Source organism: Pangasianodon hypophthalmus, chromosome 10 (genome assembly GCF_027358585.1).
Source record: "Pangasianodon hypophthalmus isolate fPanHyp1 chromosome 10, fPanHyp1.pri, whole genome shotgun sequence".
NCBI lineage: Eukaryota > Metazoa > Chordata > Actinopteri > Siluriformes > Pangasiidae > Pangasianodon > Pangasianodon hypophthalmus.
In genome coordinates, this window is record NC_069719.1 from 7,263,993 (window position 1) to 7,274,512 (window position 10,520).

The 10,520-nt window shown below is 38.3% G+C and overlaps 1 protein-coding gene across 2 annotated transcripts in view; it reads left to right on the top strand.

The window, feature by feature from the left end:
- The window catches only part of alk (ALK receptor tyrosine kinase), a 392,553-nt gene extending 382,259 nt beyond the window's left edge, over positions 1 to 10,294 (top strand). For both annotated transcript variants that reach the window (XM_034308266.2, XM_034308267.2), the window contains exons 26-29: positions 6,345 to 6,446; positions 6,568 to 6,702; positions 7,681 to 7,771; positions 8,319 to 10,294. In XM_034308266.2, the coding sequence (XP_034164157.2) occupies positions 6,345 to 6,446; positions 6,568 to 6,702; positions 7,681 to 7,771; positions 8,319 to 9,386 (1,396 nt within the window). In that variant the 3' untranslated portion in view covers positions 9,387 to 10,294. The remainder of the gene's footprint in view (positions 1 to 6,344; positions 6,447 to 6,567; positions 6,703 to 7,680; positions 7,772 to 8,318) is intronic.
- Positions 10,295 to 10,520: the final 226 nt, after the last annotated feature.

Consider the following 10,520-nt stretch of genomic DNA (forward strand, 5'->3'; position numbering starts at 1 on the left):
CTCCTGTCATATTTGTAGTTGCTTAGTGATTAGAATCTGTAATCCAAGTATTTAACTGATTCAATAAATAATAAGCATCTATATAATTCTCAGTCTGAACATTCATTAAATGCCAGAAACATATTAGATTAAAAAAGAAAAAAACCCACACACTCATCCAAACCTTTTGTATTTTCAGTAGAAGCACTCACAAATTCCCAGGTAACTTTAAATGAGAGTGACTTAATGAGTAACTAATAAATATCTTTTTTTTTTCATGCAATTTTAGGAAAGGAAGTTTAATTGTTGATGTGTTCTCTTGCTCTCCCTCTCCAGGGTGCAATTAATATTGCACTCAATGTATAAACAGAACAATGCTTTAAAATTTCATGTAATCAAACATAATCATAAAATAATGAGGCTCACGTAAAGGCAAATTGAGCTACATTCTTTACAAACACATTGCAACATTGGAACTGTAAGTTTCTGTATGCTTTATTTTTTTAATAATATAAATGTTAAAATTTAAATGTAATAGTATGTGAAGTTTTACACCTAAATATATATTGAAAAAAAAAAATCTGATCGAGAGTGAAAACTCCTAATGGTCTGCATTTTATAAAATCACACCTTGGAGGTTGTAGAGTAGTGTTTACAGGACTACAAGCTAGTTGCATAAGCCCTTCGTGAGTGTACATAAACATTTGTAGTCTTACTCTAAACGAGTGTGTTAGCTTTATGTTGATTATAGTTATGTGTTATGACATTCTGGTATGTCAGTGTCACATGATCAAACATCAAAACTTCATACATACTGTATATAAAGATGTATTGGCAGCGTAATTGCAGTGTACTTGAGTAATAAGTGTAGACGTAGTAAAAATTAAATGTAGTACACAAAGTTTCCAGACAATCAGAATATTTTGTACAAAAGTCCTTGAGCAGTTGTTACATCCTCAGAAGCACTTTCACTTAGACAGCTGATGATGGAACTTTCCCAGCAAAAAATATCTTAGTGAAAATATCTTGAATACGGGCAAATTTATCTAATATTTCTTACGAGATTATTATAAATCAAATGTAATACTATTCAGCCTGTTTTAGCTTTTACTCATTTCAAGCTTTAAATTAAAACTCTGTTGACAGATAATTTTGCTTCGCTGTAGAAATAAATTCTTAAAACGAGAAAAAATATCTGCCAAAGACCCAAGTGGTGCAACAGAAATTTGTTTACCCTATCCTTTGGAGAGTGCGAGTTTGAATCCCAAAGATGCCATGGCCAGGAGTCCAAGAGAGGAAAATTGTCTGTGCTATCTCCCACCTGTCAATCACAGAGACACTAGCCAATCATGGGCATCTGTGAGCTCATGTATGCGTAAGTGGACGGATAGCTCTTTCCTCCAAGTGTGTTACGCCATCCCCTGATGTTGCATGAGCAGCAGTTTGAAAAGATGCAGTCAGCTAGCTTCACGTGCCTCGGAGGACGCACCTGTTAGGATGTTACCTGCACATGTGATTGGTCAAGACTAAATGAGGGAGAAAATCAGCGAAAGTCTAAACAGTTTATTGTAATCTTATAAAAAAAGAAATATGACTACTATTTTTGACTGCATTCAAGATATTTTCGCTTCCTAAAATATCTTTTTTCGCAGTATTCTCATGTACAATGCTGAACTTTTACTACATCTAATCAATATACATGCCAAATCCTCAAGTCCTGAGCTTTATGAGACTTATCTTTGCTCATTTTTCATACGTTTCTCTGGACCTTCAACGATTAATGAGCCTTGACAGTGTCATAACATAACACTCTGTTATCAAAAATCTGTCACTTGACTGTGGCATTATGTCAACTTGACATCAAAATTGAATAAAGCAGTCTTTATGACAGTGGATGTTTACTGGAATAAATGTTCATGTACAAGAAAAGGTAAATGTGGGTGTCATACAGCCCTGTGAACACTGTCCTTGAGCAAAGTGTTTTATATCTTAGTTCTGTTGAAATCTCAAATCTGATTGCTCACAAGGTGACACATTTCCACAGCTCTGACAGTAGTTCCAGCTATGAGGCAAATCACATGTTTATATTTATGCTCTCCTTCGAATACATGTCTATAGTACCAACTCATTCACAGGGACTTGTGAAAAAAAAAAATTGGAAAAAAAAAAAGTGTAATTGCTGATATAGTGATGTTTATATGGTAGTTAAGCATTTTTGGAAGGAGTCTCCAGCGTCAGAGCTTTGTAACACTGAGTTAAAGGTGTAATGAGGGCGTCTTCAAGATAGATGACTTCAGTTTCTCAGTTATGTCTTATTTATTTCAAGAGAGAGCAAAAAAGTGAGGCTGTCAAGAGAATTCCAGTAGCCGCTGTCATGTAAGTGATAACAGGAACTAGCTTGTTTATGACATTTGACAACATTAAATGTAACAATAAATGGATAAAACATACAATGTGTTATTCTTTAATTAGTAAAATTGTTAGCCTTGGCAAACTGCTGTGTTCGAAGAGGAATAAACGCTTCAGACGTGCCGTTATAGCAAAATAAACAACTTTGTGGTTGTAACTCTTGCTTTACAGACAGATACAGTTCTTCCTGCATGATAACTCTTTTTAGTGCTTTATATGACAGTCTGGTTTCAATCTCACTAAACAATTCAGGATGCCCAATATTGTTCTGTTTGATCTTTGAGAGGAAGTGGAGATAGACCCTGACAGCTTCTATTGCAGTAGGTCTGAAGATGACTCAGTGAGCTGGTGAAAAGAAGCATGCTGAGTGAGCAGAACTGGTGTTGCGCTTCCATAAAGCACTTCTAATTGCTGAAGTAGATTTCTGCATGTCCCTGCTAAACTTCAGGAGCTCAGAACATTAGATCAATGAGAGAAAACTCTCAAATTAGGATTTTAAGCTTCTTCTGTGCTTTCGAGACCAGCAGTTTTTGACATGTCCATTGTTAAAGCGCTATACAAATAAATTGAATTGAAATTGAATTGAATAGTTTTATGTACTACTTTCTGGGGAACTGGTTGAGTATGTGAGAAAGAGAGACAAAGATAGATATGTTTAATACATTTGATTAACCCTGAGTTATTAGCTTATATTTTATATATTATTATCGCTCTGTTTTTGTTTCACTAAGCAAGCAGTCTTTCTGTTATCTGATCACTTACACAAATACAATCCAATATAGAATAACTTAAGGCAGCTTCTGTTTGCGTTGCATGAAAAGAGGGACAAGATGCTGTGTGCGCCAACTTTAAACTCTAAATAGCAAGATTTACTAAGCATCACTTACTCCAAGTGCTATTTGCATACTTATTGCCATAGTATGTATATGGGATAAACAGATTAAAAAAAAAAAACAAGGCTGCTTTTATACAAAAAAAGAGAAAAAAAGTTAACACAGTTCCACTCTTCAAGATAAATATTCTTTTTGCATTCAAACATTTTTACTCTGTTGTCTTATAAATAGAAATTCTTAAAATGTTCAGATAAAACTGCAAATGAAACTTGATTATGAAGTAAAATGTAAATAGGAAATGTTTGACAAAAAATAGGCATGCATATTTGATTTTCTGGATTTTAAGTGTAAACTATGTTCAGTTCATTAAAATGCTGTATCATTATTAATAAATCTTTAAATAACTCATATTGTATGCTGACATTAAATTTACAACATGTCAGGACAAATGCTGGGTAAACTTAGTGGAATAGTGTAAATTTAAAATTAAAAAAAGGGTTTTAGTAAGACGCTATGGTAACACAAGCCACCAGTAAAGCTTTAATGCTCATTAGCAATAATTCTACAACACTCTGGAACTGTACTGGAGGGATGAAGACCATTGTTCCAAAACATATATTCCCTCAACTGGTGTTTTTATGATGCTGGTAGCTTGCTGTCTAACATGTCAGTATTCAGATAAAGTTTGATACAAGGGATAGATTCCCATAGTGATACATAGCTGAGAGCTCTGCCCGTGCTTTGCATGATCCCCTTCCATTTTAGCAAAGATTGTCTTGCTTTTTGTCCTGGAACGAGATGTGTCGCTCTCCCATGAGCAGGATTACACAAGGATGATATATATGTAAAGCCATAGTAGAGTGATGTCTCCGAGTTGGTGTGGCTGTCAGTTATCTCAAAGGGCCACACATCAGCTCCTGCAGTACAAAGACATGATAAGGCTGGCAATGCTCCGATTTTTGTCAGGAGTGTAAATGTCTTTGTTTGGAAGAGAGCAGGCAATATGTTTCTGGCTCTCCGGTTCCTTTCATGATAAACAACCGGTTTACCTCCATTCTGTCCCACCAGTTCTTAAGGTAACAATCAGATACTTTCCGTGTACCTTTCCCCAAAGTCTCTTTTTCTTTTTTCTCACTCTCTCCAGGTGAGCTGAGATAAGTTATCATGAACAGATCTGATACAGGAGCACATATCAGATAAGAGCCGCTCAGAAAGAGGAAAAGTGACTGAGACTCTCTGTGACTCGCTTGTAGGAGTTACTTTCAATGCCGCTCGCCTATTAGAATTATAAGCATGTGGAAATTGAATCGTAATCCACTTTGAATACACACTTATCAGTGTGGATACGTGTGAGTCATTACAATAGCAAGCTTTCCTCTCTCAAGTCAGTCTTTTATATAAGCCGTTGATATGAATGAATTTTTCACAGTATTCGCTGGTATTTTGCTAGATTCAGCTTTTTACTAATAAAAGACTGAAAGTAGCATTGCCAACAGATCATTAAATGAATTACTAATTTAAAAAAACATATATCTGTTTTGTTGAAGTAATAAAAATCAACAAATATTTCAGAATAATTTTTGGTTTTATTGCCTATACCACACCCAATACTTATTCTTTCATGTAACACTTAATTAAAATATTATTTTTACTGTATCATTTAAAATACTATTCACATGACAAGTCCATAATTTGCAGTTTTATGGATGGAATGTTACAAGTTTTTATTAATAGTTTGGGTAGTTTATTCTTTATTATCAAGACTTGGCTTTAAAACCTATGAACTAGTGAAAATTTTTTTCAATGTAGCACATTTAAAGGCTAAGAAATATAGCTTAGCACATTGAATACAAATCATAATAAGAAATTGGCAGAGAAACATAATGTCAGTAACCAGCGTAATCACAAGAAAGATATCTTTCAGTATTCAGGCTCATTATGTGACATAAAAATAATGTCTAAACATGGACTATATAACTTCAGAAAATAAGCTTTTTTTTCCAAATAAGACTTAAATGAAATACAAAAATGATTTGCGTAGTTAATGGAGTTGGAGGTATGAAAGTTCTTCTACTTCTTCTTTCAGCTGCTCCCATTAGGGGTTGCCACAGTGGATCATTGGTCCGCATATTTGATTTGGCAAGGTTTTTACACCTGATGCCCTTCCCGATACAACCCTCCCCAATTTTATCTGGACTTGGGACTGTTCCTAAGAGTGCACTGTCGTGTGCAACCCCAGTGGCTGGGGTCAGTTCCCTGGCTGGGAATCGAACCCGGGCTGTAGTGGTGAGAGCACCGTGGCCTGACCACTAGTCCTCCAGGGACCCTGGGGGTATGAGAGTTATTGATGAAAAATATCCAGAGATTTGAGTCTGTACATATATTTATAGTCCCAATACACATTATCATTCATTCATTGTTGTTCAGTAGCAGAGCTTTATCTTAGTCAGGGTCACAGTGGGTCGGAGCCTATCCTAGGAATACCGGGAAGGAGGTGGGAATACACCCTGGAATGGATGTCAGTCCATCACGGGGTACACATTCACACATTCATTTACACCTAGCGGCAATTTTTCTTAGCCAATTCATCTACCGGCATGTTTTTGGGAGGTTGGAGGAAACCCAGAGGAAGCCAACGCAGAAACGGAGAGACATGCAAAACTCAAACAGAACCTGAGCTCAGGATAAAACTGAAGACCCTGAAGCTGTCAGGTAGCAACACTAGCGTCAATAATAAAAAAAATAACAGATGCATTTTAATCAAGTCAAGTGCAGTTTAATGAGAGTTTAATGAGAATATGGTCTGAAAAGACACGTCTCCCTTGTGAACATCTTTTAGATTACATCTACTTGTTGGAACAGTTGTATTGAAATATGAATTTTTTTTCCACATTTGCCTACTGTCTTAGTGATGAATATGTGCATGTTTCCATGACTACAGTCACATATTTTATCTTCTTCCAATTGGCCTCTACCTCTCTCTCACACACTTTCTCATTCTCCCACTTTTGTCTGTAATCTTAGAGCACAGTTAATCAGTCACTGTGCTGCTCTGCTTGGCTGTTGTGGGTGTGGAAGCCTATGTGTGGATGAAAAATCTAGTGTGTGTTTGTGTCTTCACAGAGCCAGCTACTACAGAAAAGGAGGCCGTGCCATGCTGCCAGTTAAATGGATGCCTCCAGAGGCCTTTATGGAAGGAATATTTACCTCCAAAACTGATACATGGTGAAAAAAATAGTGTCATCTAAAAAGATTTTTTTCAGCCTGTATTTTGCCTGTCATTTATATATTCATACTTCTAGTTGCTCTTATGACTCAGTTTCCTTTCTCTGATTACATGGCTCAGGTCTTTTGGAGTGCTGCTGTGGGAAATCTTCTCGATGGGATATATGCCGTACCCCAGCCGTAGTAATCAAGAGGTTCTGGATTTCGTCACTAATGGAGGCAGGATGGATCCTCCGAAGAACTGCCCAGGACCAGTGTGAGTGGCCTTATCACTACCATTTATATATAAGGTTATATTTATGACACGGTAACCATGCACACATGGTATGAACAATCTATTCTCTGTCCTCTGCAGTGATCTATTAACCATATGCAATAATTGTAGGAATATCAAATCAATACACTTTTCACAGCAGACATTGTCACAAAGCAGTTTTACAGAAAGTAAAATTAGATTTAGATCCCTGCTGAACAAGCTAGAGGTGACAATGGTAAGGAAAAACTCCCTAAGAAGTCATGAGGAAGAAACCTTGAGAGGAACCAAATTTGAAAGGGAACCCGTCCTCTTCTTGATTACATTGGATAGCGGGATTATAAATCATTACTGTTCTACAGCTGTATACTGTAAAGTCAAACAGTATGTGTGTTGAGTGTGATGAGACTTGGGCATAAACTGGTTTTGGAAGTGCAAATCTTTTGAGTATCCTTGCACGGCCAACAGCAGCAGCAGAAATAAACCATATCCTGCTACTATTACACAATACATTTGGGATCTTTTTTTTCAGTGACCATCCCTTCACTCAGCCTCCATCAATCTTTTGTATAAAATTCTAACTTATTCAGCTGAGGCATTGATTCAGAATTAATAATGCAAAGTGTCACCCAATACAAGACGAAGCTATAGAGACTTGTTTAGAATTGTCTGATCAGTTTTATGCTCCACATTGAAATTAATCAACCTTCATATAACACCTACAGTCTTTGTGCAATGGATGCAATGGAAAAAAAGGTGTGCAACTGAAATGAAAATTGTAATTAGCTGTTAAAAAAGGCTTGATTAAATCAAATCTCAGTTGGGTGCCTTTCACTCTAGTTTGGCTCTCAGCTATCCAAAGGCAATCACCCACACAGTAAATAGCCTGGCTTGGTTAGGGAGAAAATCCAGTAATGAGGAAACAAAACACAAAATTTTAATGAGTCAACTTTTTTGTGTGTTTATGTGTGTGTGTAACAGCTATCGGATAATGACGCAGAGCTGGCAACACCAACCTGAAGACAGGCCAAACTTCTCCACTATCCTAGAGCGGATTGACTATTGTTTGCAGGTGAAGTAGTGGTTCTTAATAGGTTTCTTGAACACACCATTTTCTAACTATAGTCACACTGTTTTTGAACAAAAAAATAAACACTGTGGAGGAGCTATCTGTATTGCTAATACACTTAGAGAACAATTTGGTAAATAATTATATTATAATTATATATTATTATCTTTATTATAGCTGTTGGGCACCACTATATTATATATTATAATATAAATAATTATATTATTGTAATTGTAGTATTTAATATATTCAGTACTTTGCTAGAGTCCTGGTTCTTGCTACATTGAGAACTAAACCTTAAAACTACATTCACTAACATGTGAGAATATTTAAAACTAATAATTTCATACATTGTGGAAGCCAATGCACTTAGTACCATTGCCCTTATTATTATTAAAAATAAAAAATAAAAAAAAATAAAAATAAAAGAGGAGATCTACCAGCACCTTGGAAGTATACTTGAGCAAATCTCTGTTTTGTACTTTCATGTTTAGTAACTATATGTTAAAGTTGGTATTTTTCCTGTTTGTGACATCCTTCTCTTCCTCAGGATCCAGATGTGGTAAACGTACCTTTACCTGTTGAGTATGGCCCAATGCCTGAGGAGGAAGAGCGGGTGCCCATGCGTCCAGATGACCCTGCTGCACCCTCTTTACTAGCCGCCCCCCAGGGCACAGAGGAAACGTCATCTTCCACCACTGTGACCCGCTCTGAGGAGGCCAAGAGAGCTGCTGAGGCTCTCTTGATGAGTGCCCGCTCTTCTGACAACAAACCTGTACCCAGTGCTGCCACCCAGCTCCACTCCCATCCACCAGTGTCCTCGGCATCTGCGCTGCCAGCCTGCAGCAAACCCTCCTCTGTTGTCCCTGCTACCCAGGATGGAGGCCATGTCAACCTGGGTTTTGCTCAGGCTCCTACAGCTGAGAAGGAGAACCGCAATGGGAAGCTCACAAACTTATGGAACCCCACGTATGGCCCGTGGTTTCTCCAGCAGCAGAGGCAGCAGGCCCAGGCCCAGGCCCAGGCCCAGGCCCAGGCAGGCAGTCAAGGTCATGAGCTTTCTGGCCGAACTGGGAATATGGCCGAGGCTCTGGGCCTGCAGCACCAGCACAAGCAACAGCAGATGCAGATCCAGCAGCAGCAGAAGATACAGATCCAGCAGCAGCAACAGCAGAAACTTCAACAGCAACAACAACAGATCCAGATCCAGCAGCAGCAGAAGATCCAGCAGCAGCAAAAAATACAGCAACAACAACAAATCCAGATCCAGCAACAGCAACAGGGGCAGTGCAGGCCTCTCTTGCCCCCTCCTCCTCAACCTGCCCCTACCCCTCTGTTGCTGGATTCAGCAGCCCTGCCCCCTGTACCGCTCTACAGACTGCGCCGCTTCCCTTGCGGCAACATTGGGTATGGCTACCAGGAGAAGGGTCTGCCTTTGGAGTCAATGTCTGGAACCCAGAATGCCGTGCCACCTCCTGCCCTCGCCAACCAGCAGAGACCCATCTCACTAGGCTGGACTGGCACCGCTGAGGACAGCCGCCCCCTGCTGGTGACAATGGGAACAGTTCAGGACTCCAGACTCCCTAAGATGGATGGGCACAATGCCACAGTGCTTTAACCCTCCACCTTATCCTCTCTCCCAGACTATTTTAATCAGTGCCCGCTTGAAACACTGTGCCATCCGTCTGTGCCCACCTCAGCTCATGACCACCATGCATCCCCCTCCCTTCACCATGCTTCTCAGCCAGCCCAACATTTGCTCCTCACTACCAGCGACTTCTGGGATGAGACTGACTGTTTTAATACATAAATCTTTAAGAAGTCATTAGATGGAGGGAGAACTGGGAGTTTTGTAGAGGTTACAGGTTTAGAGATTGTGCTGGAGTCACTCCTAAGAACTTTACCTACATCATTTCTCACATTCACAGGGAAAAACAAGTTTGTTGATGTTTGCTTGCCTGCTTGTTTATTTATTCATTTGTTAATTTATTATTTGGAAGCTGTGTAAATTATTAATGGGTGTGCTTCATAAGGCAAACCGCTCCACTCATTTATGCATCATTTTGTTCACTCTTGAATTTGGTTGGCTTTTAAACTACAGCAGTTTTCATCTGACTTGAATTTAATGAATTAAATGAATCGTTAATGGTTTCTGTTTAGCAGATTGGTTGATGTTAAAGGCGCCTGACATCTATTAGCAGGAAGGTAATCAGTTGCCTTGGTATTTGAAAAGGGGTTAAGTGGTCAGGGAAAATGTCATGTCTGTGAATAATTTTACTGTTGTATGAACACTGCAAGGATTTGTGTGACTCTTGTGAAAGAGGTGTAAATTTGTGTATTTAACTCAAAGAGGAATTGAGGTACTGATCTCTCTCATTCCATCTATTTTCAGTTAACCTGTGGCTTCTGAAAGAAGCTTTTGTGTATATAAGAGCTGTATCCATCTTTGCAGAAAATTTAATTATTGCTCTTTGGTCTCTTTGTTTCAGTTCAATTGAATTCAATAAATGGTTAATTTTAAAAATACTTAACAGGGCCATACATCATTTAAAAATAATGTTTTCTACTAACATTTAGACCTGTTGTCCCATCTCTGTTTTTTCTGTCACTTTGTTGTTTAAAATGCAGTTTGCACAATTCCATACTTTTAGTATTAAATCATGGCTTTTAGATTTTTCCCCAGAACTCAGGAGGGCAGGTGAGTATGGTATGGAAGGTTCTTCTTTCAATAGCAGTAGTAGTAAGGAGGGCA